Raw genomic sequence first — 23,808 nt, 5'->3', positions numbered from 1 at the left:
GTACTATGGACACATTCTTGTTAACTGGTTATTTCTCATCTATAGAATGAAGCCCCTTGATTTAGAAAATTTGCTCCTCTGCTGATAAACCCATATTTAATCTAAATTGCCTTGATAAGACCTTTTTTTTGAAGGGCTGTGGTTCTTTTAAGGCACTTCTGCTTTCTCCACCAATAAAAACTGGCTGTACAGTATAGCCTATAATACTGAAAGTGGTGTTAAATACAAACAGTCAATCAATCAATCAATCAGTACTAAAATGTGGATGTTTGGCATTTTTTTTTACTGAAGTGACTTCTACAGATGAATAGGAGACATAAGGCAACTAAACAGTTCTACCTAGTTGATATATAATCTAGTGATGTTCTAATGATTATCTGTTATGTTAGGTAATCTAACTAGATAATCTATTTTTAAATTTCATAATTGATTATAATCAGTTATAAATGAATATTTTCAATGTGACAAAGTCTTGGAGAAAATTTTAATTATATGCATTATTCATGTAGAATTGTGGAATAGCTGCAAATATTCTTATATAAAATATGGAGATTTGGTACGATTGCCTAAAAACAACTTCACCTTTTTTATATAGCACAATAAAATTAAGAATGTGATATTAATTTTTTTATAAGGTTTATACAGGTACAGCCAAATTTATGAAAGTAAAGGTTTTAAGTTTAATTTGTGGTAACAAAATCCCTGACTTACTAAATTTCCAGTTATGAATAGATTATGTTCATTGAAATCTAAAATGTCACTAAAACATTAAGCAAGATGTTTTGTCGCATATTCAGTTAAAACTATTGATTTTCATTATATCCCTGCACCAAAGGAGGGGGGTATGCTGTTTTGCCCCTGTTCTGCCAGCCGTCTGTATGTGTGCCTGAAAACAAATGGTTTCAGGATACCTCGCTTGATTGGAAAAAAAACTTATACAGATGAAAGATACAGGGGAGGGTAAGGAGCCAATAGGTCAAATACATAGGTCACTTACTAAAAAAAGAAAGATTTTGGAAAATTGTTTCCATGATGACAGTTTGAGTTTTCCTTGCTTGATTGGAATGAAACCTATACAGATTGAAGATATAGGGAAGGAGAAGAAGTCTATTTGTATTTGGGGTCAATTGGTTAAAAGTCAAGGTCACTGTTACTAAGAATAGACAATTTTTTGAAAAATGGTTTCCAGATGGTAGCTTTATTTTCCATTGCATGGTTGGAATGAAACTTATACAGATGGAAAATTTAGGGTAGGAGAAGTCTTGATTTTAAGGTCAACAGGTCAGAGTTCAAGGTCACTGTTACTAAGAATAGAAATAGTTTTAAGTCTGTTTTGGGATCGCATCCAACTATTAATTGTAACATATTTATAACAAGTGAAAATCTAGTAAAAGTACTTATTAATTCATCCCTCCAAGCATACTATTATTTTGAACAATTGAAATTAAAATGTTTTCGCTCAGTAAATGTGCAGTTTTGGGAGCATCAGTTGGCAGTACCAGATTTTTATTACTTGGAATGGAATAGTTTTATATTTATATACAGGCATCAGATGCATTGAGTGAAGCAGAGAAACATGACCCTGGATCAATCCACACACAGTTTAGTTTATACAAGTTGGCCTTAGCAGATTGTGATGTAGAAAATGGTATGTATAAGTATAAGATTTTATCAGTGTTTTTTCTAATTAAGTAGCAGGCTGATTTTAAAAAGTGAAGTCTTCAAAAACCACAATTAAAATTGTTTGAATGTATAAAAAATAGTGATTTACATAAAATAAGGAGATATGGTATGATTACAATGAGACAACTATTCACTAGATTCCAATAGTAATGGATTTAGTGACTATAAGTGTGGTTTTAGATTCTTGATTTGTATACTGTAGCTGTGTTCTGAAAAAAAATATTGCGGGATGCTCATATTACAATATGTTTTTTACAAAGAATTTTCAATTTAGAAATATTCTCTCTAAAATTCTTTTTTTGATATGGTTTATTTTCAGAAAGAATAGAACTAAGGCACCATTTTTTTCAAATGTGAAAATAATCAGAGACATTTCAAAGGTATATGTTAAATCCTGTCTAATAAATGCATGTCTTTTTAAGCAAGACAAGCTTTACACAAGATGTGTGAATTAGCAGTACAGGACAGTACAGAAGATACAGATGTACACAGTCTTATCTGTCTAGCAGCACATATGGCTTTTGAGGTAGGAGATTGTTCAAAACATCATATTGAAGAGTTAGATTGAGGACACTCAGCATGACTGTTACTTTATCCTTCATATTTGTGTCAGTTCTAAGCCTAAATACTGGATTTTGAGTTTCGCATCTGGAGAATATTTAATTTTCATATATTACCATTAGAAATTTAGTAAATTTCATTTCAGTGAGAGAATTTGAATTGTACACCTGAAAACTTTTTTTTTGTTCAATCATTAATGAAAGTGAATAGTGAAATAATATTTGCTTTTAGCAGCCAGTTTGGTTCAATTTTGTCAAAATAAGCTTAGAAACATCGCTGATGAATTATTCACTTACAAGTGAATAATTTGACCTAATTGAATCCATATTCATGTGACCTTCAATTTAACCCTTTAGCTAGAAGTGGGTTACGCATAAACTAGGCCTGTTTAGCTATTAAAAGGAAAAGAATGTAAACATTGAAAGTGAAACCATTAGGTTCACTGATTCGATCCACAAAAATCATTCATATACAGGTAGAAACGATTATTAACATATTTTTTTAACCTATAATATGAAATCAAACAGACCAAGAAAAATCCAAGTGCAAGTGTTCGCTATCTATTTATATCTATAATTATGTTTATATCAGGTTATATGACCGTCTGCAGTCTTCGGAGGTCACATGAATGGTTAATTAGATGGGGTCTAGACTGACAATACACACGAAATGCTGATACATATTATAGACTCCATGTATTGTAAATTGTTCATTTTAGACTTTATAACTTGGATATACGTTTCATATATGTTATATATCAAATATGAGAAATTGAGTCAAATCGGTGAACATGAATTTGACAGCTAATGTCCTAATGCCCCTTTAAGAAAATGCAGAATTATATTAATTTGATTGAGGGGTAAATTGATGTAGCAAAAATATTAAACAGTACAGTATAATGACTTTTCTAAGTATGGAAATGTATTGTTTATGTATATTGATCAAACTAAATGGAATATCTGCAATAAAATCATTGACATGTTTATATGTAAACTGAACAGTAAAAAACTATCTCTAGAAGTAAGAACCATAGTTTTAGTCATATTACATCAATTAACTGGTGGTATCTATAAAATAGATTTAACAGGGAAACCGAAAACCGTTCCACAAATTCTTGTATGAAAAAGGTACAGTGGAATCCCCTGTGTCTGCGCGGCCGGTGATATTGCGCATTACCTGATTTCATCGTATCCGCAATGTAACACAATTAGAATCGTTCTTGTAATTTCTTTAGTTTTCTGAAGGGACAAAAAAGATTCAAGTTCAAGCATAAATTTATAATTGCAATTCCATGATTTGCCATATTTAACCATTTTCCATAAAAAAATCTACCTCATCAGATAAAATTGGTTTCATTTTAAGTCAAATTTTTATCAAAATGCAATAAATTTTGCTCTGAAGCCTTGGCAGGCTGTTTGGTTCAAACTGAACTATATTTCTTAATATTATTAATTCGTATATTTTATCAAATTTGATTCGTTTAGGGATGGTCACATGTTAAACTATATTTTCGAAGGTAGAGAGAAAACGGCGGATAGAAAAAAGCATATTGCACAGCAAAAAGCATATTGCACGGTTATTTTTAGAATATCTAAAAACCGATATACTTTGTGACGTCATGTAATGAATTTCAGGATATTGTTCAACGTTTTGAAACAAATGACATCTGTGATCGATTATTTGACAAATTTTTTTTCAAATACATAAGATGTCAAACAAACAAAAAAAAAAGTAAATGAAATAACAACTAATATGTTGTTATTGTCAAGGAGACAATATAAATTCCAACAAAATCAAATGTCGATTTTGATACAAATATGGTCGAAAATTAATAATATAACAAATATAGCCTTTGTATGAGGTCAATACAGGATATATCGACCCAAAGAAGTATATCGACCTCGGACTTCGTCCTCAGTCAATATACTTCTTTCAGGTCAATATATCCTTGTATCGACCTCATACAAAGGCTATATTTGTATAGTATAAATATCTTTCCTGTATTCAAAATTAGCTATTTTTAAAAGGTATGTCCGAAATCACTGGACATTCCTAGAACTGTCAAAACAGGGGTTCTCCTAATTTTGGACACACATTACATAAAATCTTAAGGGTGAAACCATAGAGAATATTTTATGAAATTAAAGTATGTCACAAATTTGTTCACACAAAATTATCAGATTATTGGTTTTATGAGATTACCAAAGTGAAGCAGCAAGCCAAAAGTTTTAGGTGCGCCGATACACCGGACTGCACCATAGAAGTATTTTATGCATGGATAATTGTTAGTTTGAAATCTTACCATAAATTTATGAAATATAAATAGTCACTTAAAAAAATTACTCATGATGTAAAAAAACCTTGATATGCATTTTTATTATCTGGAATAGACTTGGTTTGTTAGAACAGTTTCCATGATTTTATCTTTGCAGCAACATCACCAATCAACTGCATCTGAAGCATTAGAATGTTTGGCTAACACAAGTCCGGATCATTTACAAGTTTTAACAGCCCTGAGGTGTCTGATTAGGCTTAAACTGGCAGAAACAGAAGTAAATTGGTAATTGAAATAGATCAATAGAAAAGGACAGTCTTATAGATTTTATTTTTTACACATAAAAACAAATGTGTAATAGCATTTTACTGCAAATTATAATACCTAGGAGATTTTTAAAGTGACTGACATCAGCAATTGTAAGGGCAAAGATCAATACAAGGTTAGATAGCCATGGATTTTTCTAGCATTCCACAGGGTCCGGTTTTCGGACCCATTCCCAATGGCAATTACCCTACATTTTTCCCAATTTTGGGAGCAAAATTCCCAAACGATCTCAAAATTTATTTTCATCTTTATTATACATGACAGCGATGTTCATTTTGTTTAACCGCTAGCTTTATACCGAAAAATCGCCAACAAGTAATGTGTAAATCCGAGTAAAATCGTATCTGACAGACAAAAACAACATTGAAAAACAATGGATGCCATAAACCGAAAATGAAGACAATTACAATACCGGATCAGATTCCAGGGGCGGATAAGGGTAATTTCGGGTTTGCCGATCAAATACAATAAAAAAATAATAATTCCAGGCAGGTGACAAAATACATCTATGATGATGAAATATAAACTCTAGAATTGAAAACCAAAAGATATATGGAAAAGAAAGAAAAAGCAGGAAATATTTTATACAGAAACTCAAAATTACTTTTAGTTTACAAATTTTGATGTCAAAATCCAATAAAATGTGACAGTAATTTTTTTTATCATTAATAGATGTTGATATTACATGTAGATGTTTTTATAGCTAGTGTAAACATATTACTACAATTCCAAGAGGTAATTTCTTCTCAATTTTGAAGGGCCAGTAAAAATCTGGAAGTTTCTTACTTTATTTTCACAATAAAAGATAACTTTTAATGAACTAAACACACTAATACTCAAATCTGGTATATTTGCTGTTTTCCCATTTCATTGAAAAGCGCGTGAAGAAATTCCCAAAACTGGCCTGGGTCCTTTTTCCCAAAATAGCCAGAAAAACCCCTGATAGCTATACATGTCCTGATATTCAACAAGATCATTTTTCCTTTATTTGTTTCTGTCACTTATTTTTGTGAGTGTGTTGACCACAAATTCTAAGAAATAAAAAAATTCTGTAGATTTGGATGCAGAACTTGTTAAAACCATGAAATCAAGTATGTACAAAAAGTTGTACCCATGAAATAAATGAATCAACAGTATTAAGTGGATTCGTAATGCAAGTTAAGAAAAGAAAGATATATGATAGAAGTCAATCTAGTACGAACAAGGCACCATTAGAGTACTGACAAACTATTCAACCAAAAGTCAATCTAGTACAGAGAACAAACAAGGCACTATTAGAGTACTGATAAACTATTCAACCAAAAGTCAATCTAGTACACGGAACGAACAAGGCACTATTAGAGTACTGATAAACTATTCAACCAAAAGTCAATCTAGTACACAGAACGAACAAGGCACTTTAAGAGTACTGACAAACTATTCAACCAAAAGTCAATCTAGTACACAGAACGAACAAGGTACAATTAGAGTACTGACAAACTATTCAACCAAAAGTCAATTCTGACAATTATGTTTAAATGGACTATTTAAAGAGGGATGAAAGTTTCCTGTGAAAGCAGCAGCAAATTCCCTTGATTCTAAGGCCACACTTAAACAAATATTTTGGTTTGCCCAAACCCTACCCAAAGGTAGAGACAATGGGTAGGTAGATAGGCCTTTTTTTTCGGCAAAGAGAAATTGAAGTGTCAAAATGTTTTTTAGTCTTCATGCCTATCTGATTAAAAAAAACTTTTTCGCATCAGGACAATAAAAGATTTTGAGTAGGCAGATATTTTCTGGGTAGGTAGGGTTAGGGCAAACAAACATATTCTTTTTTATGGCCCAATAGTTTTTGTTCTATTTTTTTCAGTGTTGATATTGAACACATAACTAATCATATAAGGACAGGTAATAGATTGTATATGCATGGAATTCTTTTTGATTTGTTTACTGGTATATAAGTTGATTGTCTGAAAACTGTTTACTGTTTATGTTGTGAATTAGAGTTTTTTTTTCAATTTTTATTTGTTTATTTGGAAAGGGGCAGTTGAGTATCTTTTCACACTTAAAATTTTAATATCGCAAAACATTTAAGAAATATATAATTGGAATTTGAAAGTTTAGTTAATTGAGAGAAGGCAGAATCTCGAAACTAGTAGTTATACACAGAAGAATGAATATGTGTTGAAGTAACAATCAATAACATTGAAAAGTTATAAACCTCGTTTCAGACTTTTTAGGCTTTCCACTGTGGATAATTTACTGTCTAATTTCTACTGGAACCGATATCTGGTATTAGAAAACCTGTAAGGGTGAAATGTGTGGGACACATATACCACATGCCTCCAAATCATCAATATATTTTTTGTCATTTAATGTTTTAGGTTACAACAAGTTGCTACAGCTGATTAATGAAGGAAAGGATCTAACAGAGCAATTAAACAATGAAGCTAACTGGTTCATGAAGATTTGTAAGTATTTTTATCTACTATTTGAAAAAAAAAACATACAAACAGTTGGAAAATATTTTACCTTAAGTTTAACTTCATAGAAACCAGGTATATCCTGAATTGTACATGTATCACCTTTCTACATGCCAATTTTCAACCCATGTTTAAAGTCTTGTAAGAAAGAACTGCCTTTCGGAAGCCAAGTACTACTAAAAATAACCCCTGGTTTTCTGGAAATCTTATATTAGTATACTATGGAGCGCATTAATCCTCAATTTTTGGAAAGTTTGCTATAGCTTGCTATAGCAATATACTTTCCTAAGGCATCAGCCTCAAACCAGAAGTGGGACAGACTGTCTTACTATAGGATGTGTTCTACTCCTAGATAATGTAGTACTAGTGTTTAAATACTAATTCTAGGAAGATGCTTTTGAAATTTTTAGTTACTTCTATTTTGATTAGCTTATAGCTTGAATTAAAATGTACTGAATGTTCATTGATAATTCAAATGAATTCAACTTCATTTTGAAAATGGCTATCACAAACACTACTTCGCGGATCTGCGCTGCGCGGAAAATAAAATCAATACACATCTACACGAGACAGTAGTTTCTAAGTTATGCTTTTATCGGTATTTCCTAGACATGTGTGAAATCCATATATGTGTGCCTCCCTACGGGAGTACAATAATCCCGGTTTCAGGGGTTTCCTTCCGTCCTCAGATTGAAGAGAAAATAAATACCATGTTTAAAATATTTCATGAATGAACATTTTTCGATGCTATTTTTACTACGATTTTTACAAATGTTTATTAAAGACGTAAAAGCCAGAGTGTATCGAAAGTATCCTGGTATCTCATCTCGGCCCAAAACAGACTCGGACTATAACAAACTCGGCCTATTACATAATCGGCCTCACAAAATCGGACCATAACAAAATTCGTATGTATACTATTTGTTATTAAGTCTCCCAAACAAAGTTTGGAGACTTATTGTTTTTGCTGAGTTCTTATTATTTTCTTCTTATGGTCTATTTAGGGGTATTTTGAGGGACCTACAGAAGGGAGGGATTTATTATAGAACCCTATTGGATTTATTTTTTTAAAATTTTCAAATGACTATAACTTGAAAACAGTAAGTGATAGACACACGCGGTCTTCAATAATGATCACAGGACAATAAAACAAATTAAATAAAATATAGGTTGATTCCCTGGGGATCACCTCACCCCCTTCAGTTTGAGAACTTGTAAACAGTCGAGATCCCCATCCCTAAACCATATATATTCATGTATGGGACAATAATACAAATCAAATGAAATATAATGGGAGTCCTTCTGGGTCACCCCCACCCCCTACTGTTTGAGAACTTGTAAACGGTCGAGATCCCCACCTCGAAACCATATATATTCTTGTATGAGACAATAAAACAAATCAAATGAAATATAGGGAAGTCCCTGGGGGTCACCCCCACACCCTCCTGTTTGAGAACTTGTTAACGGTCAAGATCCCCATCCCTAAACCATATATATTCTTGTATGGGACAATAAAACAAATCAAATGAAATATAGGGGGAGTCCCTGGGAGGGTCACCCCCTTCCTATCCTGTTTGAGAACTTGTAAACAGTTGAGATCCCCATCCCTAAACCATATATATTCTTGTACAGGACAATAAAACAAATCAAATGAAATAAAAGGCGAGTCCCCTTGGGTCATTCATGCCCCCTTGCTGTTTGAAAACTTGTAAACGGTCGAGATCCCCACACCAAAACCATATATATTCTTGTACAGGACAATAAAACAAATCATATGAAATATAAGACGAGTCCCCTGGGGTCACTCCCACCTCCTTCCTGTTTGAGAACTTGTAACGGTCGAGATCCCCACCCCTAAACCATATATATGCTTGTATGGGACAAAAAAAAACCCAAATCAAATGAAATAAAGGGGGAGTCCCCTGAGAATCCTGTTTAGGATAATTATATGTTTTTAATCATAATTATAAAATTATTGTTCTGTGCAAAGTCGGGAATGTTAAATTGTTTATATTTTAAAATGAATAACAGGAGATTTGAAGTATTCATCCATGAGACAACAATCCAACACCTTGAAAAAGCATAATGTAACTTGTTTGTTTATTGCCTTGTTGCACAAACATATGTGTCAATGAAAACTCTTAAAAGTTAATAAATGAGAAATGCTATTCATTTATAATTTTTCATTGTTACCCTTTTATTTTCAGCATGGAACATGGCATTGCAAAGTGAGGAAAAGCCAAATTGTATGAGGGATTTATTTACTCTATGTTGCCAGGTGAGATTTTTATGCCCCCGCTGTAGCGGAGGGGGCATTAAGATTTACCTTTGTCCTTCTGTAAGTACGTACATCCGTCCATATGTACGTCCGGAATTGATTTCCGTTCTTTAACTTTAGTTTGCCTCAACCAAATGTTATGAAACTTGTACATAATGCTTATTACCACAAAACTCTGATCAAGTTCAAAATTTGGGTGTAGTCACTTTTACCATTCTGGAGTTATGCCCCTTTATAACGTTATATGCAAGTGGGGGCACCATCTGTGTCCCATGGACAAATTCTCCATTTATTTTCTGTTATCAGTTCAGGCGAAGAAAATAGTGTACACTATAAATGTCAGATACAAATATTAAGTAAAAAGATACATTAGTTCTCCTCTACATCTTAAATGTTTTATGCCTTATGAAAATTGTCAAGAATTATTAAAGATTTGAAAGAATGGATAAAATGAAATATATGTGTGTAAAATGAAATGCAAGAAATTGTGCTTTACACAAAGGTAGTAAACTATATGAAGATGTGATAAGGGCTTTTCCATTGACACATACATAGTTCCCAGACAAGTAAGTTCGAAAATGGGGTAACCACCCAAAGGGACAGTTTTAGAATTTTACTCACTTTTTATTATACACAAAATATGTGACACCAGCCATAGATGTGATTTTGAAGTGCCTTTCCTGTGTCAAATATATGTTGGAATATAATTTTAATAAGATAACCTTTAGGGAAGATAATTGAAATTTTTATCTTGAATGATAATTGGAATTGAGATGTCATTTTTGTGAGAATACTTGTCAGCACCTAGAGTGTTTTTTCAGCTGTCAGCATTGAGTGGTGAGGACAGAAATCAAATAACCAGACAGAAAACCTGTAGGTTGATGGCTGCTGCTGCAAGTTTACAAGTGGCTAGAAAATGTCTGAATGAACAAGAGCAGGTATTTACATTGTATAGGATAAATTGATGAAAATAGTAGGAATGTTATTTAACTGATCGCTAGTTTAGGGAAAAGGACGGAATTTGTAAAAAAAATCAAGGTGTTGTACTCTATTTCTAAATGGTCTTATTAGGGCCCAGCCGAATGGCGGACGCCCTAAAGTGATCAGTCTGTCTGTCCGTCTGTCCATAACAAACTGTGTCCGCTCTTTATCTAGAGAACCGTTGTGATTTCAAAGTTTATACTTGACATATATATTAACCAACACCAGAGGGTGTGTCATAATGTATGAACAACTTCCTAGGTCAAAGGTCAAGGTCAAAAGTCAAGGTCAAAAACTTTGGTTTTAGTTGACAACCCCATGTCCTATGGTAAAGATCGTGTCCGCTCTATATCTTGAGAACCGTTATGATTTCAAAATTTATACTTGACATGTATATAAACCAACACCAGAGGGTGTCATAATTTATGTACAACTTCCTAGGTCAAAGGTCAAGGTAAAAACTTTGGTTTCAGTTGACAACCCCATGTCCAATGATAAAGATACAAATTTTTTACCACACATTATTCACAGCAGGGCCCACAGAGATGGCTCCCATCTCAATGATATCTAGTTTATATTATTCTGAATTGATTCTCAGTTTCAAAAATTGGTTTATGAAAATTGGAAAAATAAATTTGTGGTATAAAACTTTATTTTTGTTGAAATACCAAGAGTTTCAAATAAGTCAGCATGACAAAAATTATCCCTCGTCTCCTTATGGTAGTTATTGCCCTTGAAGGATGATTTATACCCATTTTTGTGTTTGATGTGGAAACTATAGAAGATAGGAAATACTGTGTAAATAACAGAATTGATCAGTAAAATGAGATCTACAAATAATTGTGCATTAACAAATCATATGTTGACTCCCTAGAGGAGTTATTGTCCTTGAATGGCAACTTTCACCCATTTTTTTGTCGAGCCTTCGACTTTTGTCAAAAAAGCGAGACAGCGAACCTACATTCCATCGTCGTCAGTGGCGTCCACAAATATTCACTCTGTGGTTAAAGTTTTTCAAATTTTGATAACTTTCTTAAACTATCCTGGATTTCTGCCAAACTTGGACAGAAGCTTGTTTATGATCATAAGATTATATTCAAGAGTAAATTTTGTAAAAAAAAAATTTCCATTTTTTCCGTATTTTACTTATAAATGGACTTAGTTTTTCTGCCAGGAAACATTACATTCACTCTGTGGTTAAAGTTTTTGAAATTTTAATAACTTTCTTAAACTATCCTGGATTTCTACCAAACTTCGAAAGAAGCTTGTTTATGATCATAAGATAGTATCCAGAAGTAAATTTTGTAAAAAAAAAAATTACCATTTTTTCCTTATTTTACTTATAAATGGACTTAGTTTTTCTGCCAGTTAACATTACATTCACTCTGTGGTTAAAGTTTTTAAAATTTTAACAACTTTCTTAAACTATCCTGGATTTGTACCACACTTGGACAGAAGCTTGTTTATGATCAAAAGCTAGTATCTAGAAGGAAATTTTGATAAAATTTTGTTCCATTTTTTCCGTATTTTACTTATAAATGGACTTAGTTTTTCTTCCAGTCAACATTACATACATTCTGCAGTTTAAGTTTTTAAAACATTTATTAGATTCATAAATTATCCTGGATTTTTACCAAACTTGGACAGAAGCTACTTACAATCAAAAGATAGTATAGAGAGGAATATTTTTATTAATTTTTTTCCTCATTTTTGTTGAGCCTGCGATTAACAGCAAAAGTAGGCGAGACACTGAGTTCCGTGGAACCCTTACAAATTTTTATGTTTTGAAAAGAAATTCATATTTCTGAAATTCAATATTAAATCTTTGTGTCAACAATTGTACAGCATTCTTTTTACATTCATTTCATATTCTTTTGCTTTGTTTAGGGAAAGATGTTTGAGCTTGTAAGCTAATACATTCCCTTTGACAAAATTTAAAGAAAAATAAAAAACAATGCTTTGAACTTTCAAGTTAAAAGTTAAATGAGGTGCATCAAAGATTGAATGACTGAAATCTATTTCAGAGAAATGCTCTAGAGGATGCCTTATGTCATGTTGAAGAATGTAAAAAACTTTGTAACCAGCTAGAGATGAAAATGTTATCTGCATCAGGTAAGTGCATTCTACTGGTTTGTTAACTACCAATGACTTAAACTCATACTACATCTTCTTATTTTTAAATGTAGAGATGACATTTACAGAAGGAAATAGCCTCATTTCAAAACTGAGAGTACAAATCTTTACAACAGTGAAATTTTTCTTTTCAAGCAAAATGTTGTAGATTTTTTGTATTCAATGCAGGTGGTCATGAGTTTGGTTCTTGACCAGGTCAATTGGAAGACTTTCAAATTGATATTTGCAGCTTTTCTGCTTATGCATAGAATTGATATTAAGTGTTTAAAGGAATAAATTGGTTTTCAGTATCCTGCTAAATTTTTGTATTACTGCTTATTATTTTTTCAGAAAGTAAAACAAAAGACACAACAGAGATTTTACTGTTGCTGTATGAATTTGAAGCTAGGGTGAAATTAAAGGATCAACATGTTGAAGAGATTTTAGAAACGGCACTGAAACTTCCTAATCCAGATCCTAAAACATTTGAAACCATTGCAGGTTTGTAAAGGTGAAATATTGAAAAACTGCTTTTATGGCTGATTTATGAAGGAATTTGTGCGCCTAGACCTCCAACATGGCAACAAAAGGGAATTAATTCTTGTTCAAATTGAGTCACTTGAAACATATCTTCGAATTTTGATTACGATTGAAAAAGATCATATTTCCATATATAACATTGTAAATCAAATAGAATTCCGTACTGTAAAGTGGAGTTTTTCCTGATTTCTTGGACCAAACATATTTTCTAGAATGTTTATTTTGGCATATTTTCTATCATATTCTGGTCTGCCTTGAAGATCATTCTCCACAAGGAGACATTTTACGTGATTTTATCTTCATCACAAAATTGGGGAAAATTAAATGCTTGCAAAAACAGTTCAAACTTCATAATATTTTGATTGAAGACTTGTTTAGTCTATCCTTTAATGTTTCCTTCCATACTTTGTTCAAACTCTGCCATTGGTACATAATCTGATATCATTGTTATTTTTCTACAATAGAATTATATTTTGTAATGTTTGTATTCTCCAGCATTGGCAGTAGAAGAGCCAGCACAAAATAAAAGTATGAGTGTCAGAGCATTGAAAGTAGCCATCAGAAAACATCTACAGATGCCTACTCCAGATTATATCAAATGCAGGTAACTTTAATTAATAACTAGAGTGATTGTGAGCATAACTCACTTATTACTAATAACATATTTACCCACTGGCAAAGATATGGCATAGTCTGTTTTGCCGCTAGGCAAAGAGGGCATTCAGGTTTACCCTTGTCCGTCCATGCATTCCAAAATTGGTTTCTGTTTTCGAACTTAAGTTTGCCTCAACCAAATGTTATGAAAATGGAAAAATTACTGAATTTTCAGTATATATACAAATAATTTAATTTTGGATGTAACGCGTCTTCTGATTGGCTGACGTTGTTTTGTTTATCAGCTCATAGACATAATTTTGTCATTCGAAATAACATAAAAAATGTGGTGCACACTTTAAAATAACACGCTACGCGGGTTATTCAGTGTGCACCACATTTTTGATGTTATTTCTTCATAGACAGAAAAAATATTACAGTCATTCCTTAATTGGAGGCATCTGTGTTCAATGGACATATTCTTCTTTTGTTTTTTGCGATGTCAAACTCGCATAATCTTTCTTAAAAAATAAATTAAAAAAAACCTTTCTGATAGGAAAAGTGAGGGGTACAGTCACAGGTTTAGGAGTAGTTGTGACTCAAAATTCAATAGACAATGGAAGGAATAAAACTCACATCTTTACAGAGGTCCTCAACAGCGATATTTTTCATTCTTTAAAGTTTAAGGACTTGTATTTCAACAATGTTTTAGAATTACTTTTGAATTCTCAATTCATAATCATAGATTAACAACACTTGATTATGACAATTCAGGCTATTTTTGCTTTCTATTATATTTCAGTATTTGACAACCTACTCACCGATTTATAAAGAATAGTATTTTAAATTCATTATAATTTATGTCATTTAGGAATTTAAGGAGTATGTTGGATAGACCAGGATTTCAAATTTAAACTGTGATGACATATTTCAGTAAATTATTCCATAGTTTGATACAGATTGCATTGACTGGTGGAGTAGAACTGAGTGGAAAAGATGAGGCTTGGAATTATTTTGTTGAAGTAATTGAAATTATAGATAAGACAGAACAGGTTAGTTGTGCCATATTGTTCCCAGATTTTACTGAACAAGGAAATGTTACATTGCATGTGGGGTATGGTGTCATAATGATACATATTCCTGTTTTAATTAAGTCTCCGAAACGAAGTTTGGGAAGACTTATTGTTTTTGCTCAGTTCTTATTATTATTATTATTCTTCTTCCTCTTCCTCTTCCTCTTCCGCCGCTTTTAAATTTGAACTTGTCCGCACCCGTTCTCCAAAACCGCTTGTCAGATTAACTTAGGGTTTCACAATATGTTAGACTAACATGTCTAGTGGTGCAATCAGGGTTTTGTTTGTGCAATGGGGTTTATAAAGGGGTACTTTGAGGGGAAAAAAGAAAAGAGGGTTTTACTATAGAACCCTATGGGATTTTATTTTTTTAAATTTTCAAATGATTATAAATTGAAAACCGTTTGTGATAGACACAATCTTTTTAATTGAAAATGTTCTAAATGATAAAACCCATTAAATGAAATACAGGGTTAGTCCCCAGGGGTCATCCCCACCCCCTGCCATTTAAGAAAGTTCTAATACCTTGTAAGTGGTCAAAATCCCCACCCCTAAACCATATATATTCTGGTTTGTCATGCTAAGATGGTTTGAATGATATACAGGGTTAGTCACCAGGGGTCATCCCGACCCCCTGCCATTTGAGAAAGTTCTAATATCTTGAAAATGGTCGATATCCCCACCCCTAAACCATATATATTCTGGTTTGTCATGCTAAGATGGTTTGAATGATATACAGGGTTAGTCCCCAGGGGTCATCCCGACCCCCTGCCATTTGAGAAAGTTCTAATATCTTGTAAATGGTCGAGATCCCCACCCCTAAACCATATATATTCTGGTTTGTCATGATAAAGCACATGAAATGAAATACAGGGTTAGTCCCCAGGGGTCACCCCCACCCCATGCCATTTAAGAAAGTTCTAATATCTTGTAAGTGGTCAAGATCCCCACCCCTAAACCATATATATTCTGGTTTGTCATGCTAAGATGGTTTGAATGATATACAGGGTTAGTCCCCAGGGGTCATCCCGACCCCCTGCCATTTGAGAAAGTTCTAATATCTTGTAAATGGTCGAGATCCCCACCCCTAAACCATATATATTCTGGTTTGTCATGCTAAGATGGTTTGAATGATATACAGGGTTAGTCCCCTGGGGTCATCCTGACCCCCTGCCATTTGAGAAAGTTCTAATATCTTGTAAATGGTCGAGATCCCCACCCCTAAACCATATATATTCTGGTTTGTCATGCTAAGTTGGTTTGAATGATATACAGGGTTAGTCCCCAGGGGTCATCCCCACCCCCTGCCATTTGAGAAAGTTCTAATATCTTGAAAATGGTCGGTATCCCCACCCCTAAACCATATATATTCTGGTTTGTCATGCTAAGATGGTGTGAATTGATATACAGGGTTAGTCCCCAGGGGTCATCCCGACCCCCTGCCATTTGAGAAAGTTCTAATATCTTGTAAATGGTCGAGATCCCCACCCCTAAACCATATATATTCTGGTTTGTCATGATAAAGCACATGAAATGAAATACAGGGTTAGTCCCCAGGGGTCACCCCCACCCCATGCCATTTAAGAAAGTTCTAATATCTTGTAAGTGGTCAAGATCCCCACCCCTAAACCATATATATTCTGGTTTGTCATGCTGATGGTTTGAATGATATACAGGGTTAGTCCCCAGGGGTCATCCCGACCCCCTGCCATTTGAGAAAGTTCTAATATCTTGTAAATGGTCGAGATCCCCACCCCTAAACCATATATATTCTGGTTTGTCATGATAAAGCACATGAAATGAAATACAGGGTTAGTCCCCAGGGGTCACCCCCACCCCATGCCATTTAAGAAAGTTCTAATATCTTGTAAGTGGTCAAGATCCCCACCCCTAAACCATATATATTCTGGTTTGTCATGCTGATGGTTTGAATGATATACAGGGTTAGTCCCCAGGGGTCATCCCGACCCCCTGCCATTTGAGAAAGTTCTAATATCTTGTAAATGGTCGAGATCCCCACCCCTAAACCATATATATTCTGGTTTGTCATGCTAAGATGGTTTGAATGATATACAGGGTTAGTCCCCTGGGGTCATCCTGACCCCCTGCCATTTGAGAAAGTTCTAATATCTTGTAAATGGTCGAGATCCCCACCCCTAAACCATATATATTCTGGTTTGTCATGATAAAGCACATGAAATGAAATACAGGGTTAGTCCCCAGGGGTCACCCCCACCCCATGCCATTTAAGAAAGTTCTAATATCTTGTAAGTGGTCAAGATCCCCACCCCTAAACCATATATATTCTGGTTTGTCATGCTAAGATGGTTTGAATGATATACAGGGTTAGTCCCCAGGGGTCTTCCCGACCCCCTGCTATTTGAGAAAGTTCTAATATCTTGTAAATGGTCGAGATCCCCACCCCTAAACCATATATATTCTGGTTTGTCATGCTAAGATGGTTTGAATGATATACAGGGTTAGTCCCCAGGGGTCATCCCGACCCCCTGCCATTTGAGAAAGTTCTAATATCTTGTAAATGGTCGAGATCCCCACCCCTAAACCATATATATTCTGGTTTGTCATGCTAAGATGGTTTGAATGATATACAGGGTTAGTCCCCAGGGGTCATCCCGACCCCTGCCATTTGAGAAAGTTCTAATATCTTGTAAATGGTCGAGATCCCCACCCCTAAACCATATATATTCTGGTTTGTCATGATAAAGCACATCAAATGAAATACAGGGTTAGTCCTCAGGGGTCACCCCCACCCCCTGCCATTTAAGAAAGTTCTAATGTAAGGGGTTAAGATCCCCACCCTAAACCATATATATTCTGGTTTGTCATGCTATGATGGTTTGAATGATATACAGGGTTAGTCCCCAGGGGTCATCCCGACCCCCTGCCATTTGAGAAAGTTCTAATATCTTGTAAATGGTCGAGATCCCCACCCCTAAACCATATATATTCTGGTTTGTCATGATAAAGCACATGAAATGAAATACAGGGTTAGTCCCCAGGGGTCACCCCCACCCCCTGCCATTTAAGAAAGTTCTAATATCTTGTAAGTGGTCAAGATCCCCACCCCTAAACCATATATATTCTGGTTTGTCATGCGAAGATGGTTTGAATGATATAATGGGTTAGTCCCCAGGGGTCACCCCCAGCCCTTCTATTTAAGAAAATTCTAATATCTTGTAAGTGGTCAAGATCCCCACCCCTAAACCATATATATTCTGGTTTGTCATACCAAGATGGTTTGAATGATATACAGGGTTAGTCCCCAGGGGTCACCCCCACCCCCTGCTATTTAAGAAAGTTCTAATATCTTGTAAGTGGTCAAGATCCCCACCCCTAAACCATATATATTCTGGTTTGTCATACCAAGATAGTTTGAATGATATACAGGGTTAGTCCCCAGGGGTCATCCTGACCTCCTGCCATTTGAGAAAGTTCTAATATCTTGTAAATGGTCGAGATACCCACCCCTAAACCATATATATTCCTGTTCATCATGTCTCGAACATTTGAATGACGTATACGGTCAGTCCCCATTGGGTTCCCCCCACCCCCAATGTTCTAATATCTTGTAAATGGTCGAGATCCCCGCCCCTAGACCATATATATTCCTGTTCGTCGTTTCTCGAACATTTGAATGATGTATAGGGTCAGTCCCCAGGGGTTCCCCCCACCCCCAATGTTCTAGTATCTTGTAAATGGTCGAGATCCCCACCCCTAAACCATATATATTCTGGGTTGTCATGCCAAGATGATTTGAATGATATACAGGGTTAGTCCCCAGGCATCACTAATGCATTAACTTTACTGGACCAAACCAATTTTCACTGGACTTTGTCCAATGTCAGGCGACACTGGGAATTACGAATTATGGGAGCTTCGTTTGGGAGACTTCGTAACAGCATCCTGTTACAATCATTTCTTGTTTGTGATGCTCTTTAACAATGCAAGTGCCAAATGCATTAGCCCTCACCAAAACTGGTTTCCTAAAAACAAACCAACTGCTATTAAAAAAAATTATCCCACCAATTTTATTACTGTTTGAAATGTCCCATTACGATTCTTAGCAGTAGAATGGTAATTATACCAGACGGAAAAAAGTTCATAATGTTTTGACCCGTCTGTCCTTCAGTCCTGCTTTGTCATCACAACATCTCTGAAACCACACAACAGAATTTCATGAAACTTTGCATTCTATTTAGATGTGCATATAGACAGGGAAATTATGATTCTAATTTTTATGTCCCTGCTGTAGGCGATGGGGGTATTAAGTATTACCCTTGACCGTTCCATCTGTCCGTCCCATTTTCATTAGTTTGTTAGTAAGGACATAATATGTAGATGTGCATATCCACAAGAATTTTTTATCAGTTGACTTTAATAGGAGTAATGAGTCTTTGAACTGAGGAATCTGGTGAGATATTGTCAGTACAGTGACAATATGGGGGTGTGGGTATGTGAGGGTGCTCACAAAGATTCTTTAATTTTTTTTAAGGAATATCATGCTTCACTGTTACAATGAAAGTTAGAAAATGTGGCATTAGCGAAAAATAAAAACAACTCTCTCTCAAAAAAAAAAACTTGTTTAACTTGATATGTTATCACTATTTTCCTTTCATTACAGAATATCATGGATATCACAAGAGAAAATGTTTGATGCCATAGTGTAAAAATATTAGTTGAATGACATCACCAAGGTCACAAGATCTCACAGAATCTTAATTAACAAGAATGTGTTTTTTATTCTACTCAACATATTTGATGTCAAAAATATTCCATTTAAAATATTTTTTATCTAAATTAAACCTTGATTTGATATGTCTTTGTAGGGTCAGTTTCCAGAAATAGAAATATTATGGCTGATGACCAAAGCTTGGAACTGTGGAATCAACTTTTATAGGTATCTTGTGCTTTTAGGAGGAACAAATGGATAGAACTTTTCACATTATTTTATTGAATCTGAGGCAGATTACCTTTTCTGTTCTATTGCCAAATACAAAATAATTCTAAATCTGGGACAGTGTATTTCAAAACAATTCTACCTTGTGGAAATTAGAGTGAGAAAATGGTTAATGTACTTAAACAGAATGGGTACAGGACATTATATGGGTATTCATAATTTAGCATACTAATGTTACCGCCAATATAATTGTTTGTTTATGTAATACTCAGTTTTTGTCTCGCCTGCGACTTACAATAGACAACAATATTTTCTATAAAGTTACATTACTGTCTATACATCCATTTTCAGGCCCTGCCCACTAGATCATGGTCCAGCAACTGAATTAATAAGCAATTTGCTGTCCATCAGATTGTCTTTTTCATAATAATTTTATGCTGACAGTCAAGACATATCTCTTGAACAACAGTTTATTTTAACTGGATCATTAACCAATCCATTGAACGAGTTGAAATGCACGAATGACTACTTCATGTTCACAATTTATAGAAAACACATTTTTATTCACTGACATAGAACACAATTTTTAAAAGATTGCTGGAAAAAAAATTATAGATTTCACCACTGCAACAAGTGTGTTACGATATTTCTCCACTCGAGACAGTTAAATTTTAATATTTAAAGCGCGAGGCTTGCCAAGCTTTTTAAATACTTTAAATTTAACTGTTGAGAGTGGAGAAATATCGTAATACACGAGTTATAGTGGTGGAATCTGTTTCTCTAATGATTCTTATCCTTCCTTTTCAAAGATTTGCGGAAAGTTGTGTTCTTTATATGTGACGTCATCAGGCATGGTCGCCTTTTTTCATGACGTCACAATAGGAAACTTCAGAAGAAACCAAGAAAATTTGTCGTCATAATTAAATCTCGACCAATCATTTGCCGAGAACAAATTTTTCACTAGTGAGGAGAAATATTTTTCTCGCACTGGTCAAGAAATGTGAAAATAACACAAAAATTAGAGAAGATTGCTTCTTACTTTTTCCTCTTATGTAGAGACATTTACAGACCATTATATAAAGTATTAGTTCTTCGGTGAACAAATAGTTGTTTCTGTCCTTAGAAAAAAGTGTTTGAAATACTGGAACCATTGCCACTATAAGTAATATGGATAAATAAACAGATTTCAGACATTTGTTCATAAAACAGAAACCAAATGACACAAAAGCCCAAAAGATAATAAGTTGCACTTGCATTCAGATTTCAAAAATGGGAGACTCCTCAACTTTTCAAATCTTTATCTCTTTTATATTGGGAAAGCAATCTCTGTGTCAAATATGAAAAAAAATGCACTCACAAATTTTGTTTCTTTGTTGCATAGAATTCATTTTATGATATTTAACCTACTTCTGTCATTTCAAAGGTCAACTTAAGTGGATAGAAAATGGTGCATGCCCTCAACCAGATATTATCAGAAAATTCTTTCTACATGCAAATTGAACATTACACTATCATTGTTTTATTGCAAAATAAGTATTGTCTCTGTAATTGTGTAATTAGTTTATGACATATGATATAAAAATAAGATGTGGTATGATTGCTAATGAGACAACTCTCCACCAGAGACAAAATGACATGGAAGGTAACAAATATGGCATGTTTACATTTTGGAAATTTATTATGCAAATATTTTCTGACTTTAGAAATCTAGTGGAGTAGACCTGCTAAAGGCAATGAAATGACATCCTTTTCTTAGATTTTTGATTTTTTTCAGCTCTGGTAGATATGAAGATGCTGAGAAATGGTGTGCTACTAGTATGAAACTTTTCCAGTATCTTGGGTCAATGAAAAGTAATTATGAAGATCATGTAAGTGACAGTATTTAAAATTATATTGATAGCTGCTATGGTAAGACCATTCTACTGTGTTGTAAGTTGGTTCCTTACCCCCTGAAATAAATTGTTAGATATCTTGACAATGTTAAGATTCCTATCACTGAACCATATACTATATTCTTAATTTTGATAACCATGCTTGAATATTAAATGCATGAAAAAACTGTTTATATGATAAATTTGTTGTATTTCCTATGATAATAAGAGAAGACATATGGTTAGGTTAAAGATGACCATACTACTGTATGTGAAATAATTATTTTATATAAGAAAACCTATATTGTTATTATTTTAATACAATGCTTTTACCATTTGAATATAAAAGATTGATAGATTGGTGATTACTTAATGTCCAGTGGCACATTTTCATGCATATACAGGGAAAACAATGTTAAATTCCAGTGGATTCATTGTGAACTTTTATTTAAAATTGGCATTTTTATTCCCATGAACAATTTAGAAAGTAACACGTCTTAGTCACAATTGAGAAAGTTTTACATTTCAATTAATTTTAATAAATTCACAGTAATAATTTTGTTTCTTATTTTTAGATGAATAGCACATACTCAGAGATCCTGGCCAAGATTGAAAATTCAAAACCGAAAAAAGAGTTTAAAGGACAAGAGGAATAATGTATTTTACTGTATACTTGTAAAATACTGAGACAAACCATGAACATAATCTTAACATTATGATAAATTGTTTTGTTGTTTATTTCATTTATTTTAAAAGAAATAAATTATGGACTTAAAATTGTTTTATTCATATATATAAAGAATATTTATGGGATCCCATGTGTTCAATTCTTTGTATCACAGAAGGGGCATTATGTTTTTGTCCCCTGCACAATGCGTTGCAGGGGACATAGAAGTTCTAGGTGTCAGCCAGATTTTTTTAAAACTTATATCATGGGTTTATATCAGCAATCTCTCTGTTAAGTTCAGAAATCAGTGCCGATCAGTAATTTTCAAAAGAGTTATGCCCTTGGAAATATTATTTATATGGAAAATTGTATCGTTAGTGCTCACATGTTAACAATTCTTGACAGATTTTTATGAAACTTATATCATAGGTTTATATCGGCAATCTCTAAAACAAGTTCAAAAATCAGTCCTGATCAATAATTTCAACACAGTAATGCCCCTTGGAAATATTATTTATATGGTAAATTGCATTGTTTGCACTTTCTTGTTTACAATTTTTGCCAGATTAATATGAAACTTATATCATTGGTCATAAGCCTTCAAAACTTTTTAGTTATTGCCCTTGGACAGATAGACATTGGAACTTGGTTCTTTTATTCCAGTCTGCTTGTGTCTGTCTTTCCCATATATCAGGTTATATCAGCAATGTCTCGGACAAGGTCTAAAATCAGTGCTGATTAATTATTTTTAAAAGAGCTATGCTCCTTGGAAATATTGACTACATGGAAAAAATTGCATTGTAAGCGCTCTCACATTTACACATTTTGCTATATTTTTATCAAATTTATATCGGGTTTATATCAGCATTCTCTCAGACAAGTTTGAAAATCAGTGCCGATCATTAGATTTGATCATCAAATATTTTAAAAGAATGCTGTCCCTTGGAAATATTAATTGAATGGAAAATTGCAAGAGTTATACCCCTTGGAAATATCAATTGTATGGAAAATTGCATTGCATTTGCTCTTAAGCCTTCAAAAGTTTTTAGTTGTTGCCCTTGGACAGATAGACATTGGAACTCGATTCTTTTATTCCAGTCTGCTTGTGTCTGTCTTTCCCATATCAGGTTAAAGTTTTGGTTTAAGGTTCATGTGGACCTTTTGGCTAAAATGGCTGTGCTTACACCTCAAAATTTACTCTTTGAGTACAGATAAATCTGGAATCATTAAATAGCATGACGTAGATAAATAAAATTCAAATGCATTTTATGTTTTAAAAGATTAAAAACTTAACTAGATTTTCCTTGTGCACTTTTTTTCGTTCCTATAAAAGATGATATGAGTTTCACTTGATATGGTCCACTCAGTGACATAGTTTAAATCACCTATTGTTGTCAGATACTTATTGTCCATGTCAACCACTTCACTTCAATTAATACCTATAGGGAAGTTCTCAAACCTCTTTC

General features: G+C 33.7%; 1 protein-coding gene across 1 annotated transcript in view; it reads left to right on the top strand.

Moving 5' to 3' along the window:
* Positions 1-22,446, top strand: part of LOC127724942 (testis-expressed protein 11-like) — a 60,762-nt gene extending 38,316 nt beyond the window's left edge. The window contains exons 16-29 of the mRNA XM_052231942.1: positions 1,546-1,648; positions 2,106-2,209; positions 4,677-4,804; positions 6,696-6,733; positions 7,210-7,296; positions 9,516-9,586; positions 10,408-10,524; positions 12,592-12,679; positions 13,031-13,180; positions 13,715-13,823; positions 14,748-14,865; positions 19,734-19,804; positions 21,579-21,672; positions 22,251-22,446. Of these exons, the coding sequence (XP_052087902.1) occupies positions 1,546-1,648; positions 2,106-2,209; positions 4,677-4,804; positions 6,696-6,733; positions 7,210-7,296; positions 9,516-9,586; positions 10,408-10,524; positions 12,592-12,679; positions 13,031-13,180; positions 13,715-13,823; positions 14,748-14,865; positions 19,734-19,804; positions 21,579-21,672; positions 22,251-22,331 (1,359 nt within the window). The 3' untranslated portion in view covers positions 22,332-22,446. The remainder of the gene's footprint in view (positions 1-1,545; positions 1,649-2,105; positions 2,210-4,676; positions 4,805-6,695; positions 6,734-7,209; positions 7,297-9,515; positions 9,587-10,407; positions 10,525-12,591; positions 12,680-13,030; positions 13,181-13,714; positions 13,824-14,747; positions 14,866-19,733; positions 19,805-21,578; positions 21,673-22,250) is intronic.
* The last annotated feature ends 1,362 nt before the right edge of the window (positions 22,447-23,808 follow it).

The sequence above is a fragment of the Mytilus californianus genome, unplaced genomic scaffold, assembly GCF_021869535.1.
Source record: "Mytilus californianus isolate M0D057914Y unplaced genomic scaffold, xbMytCali1.0.p SCAF_14, whole genome shotgun sequence".
Lineage (NCBI taxonomy): Eukaryota > Metazoa > Mollusca > Bivalvia > Mytilida > Mytilidae > Mytilus > Mytilus californianus.
Note: the sequence above shows the minus strand (reverse complement) of the source record. Positions and strands in the feature narration are given on the sequence as shown.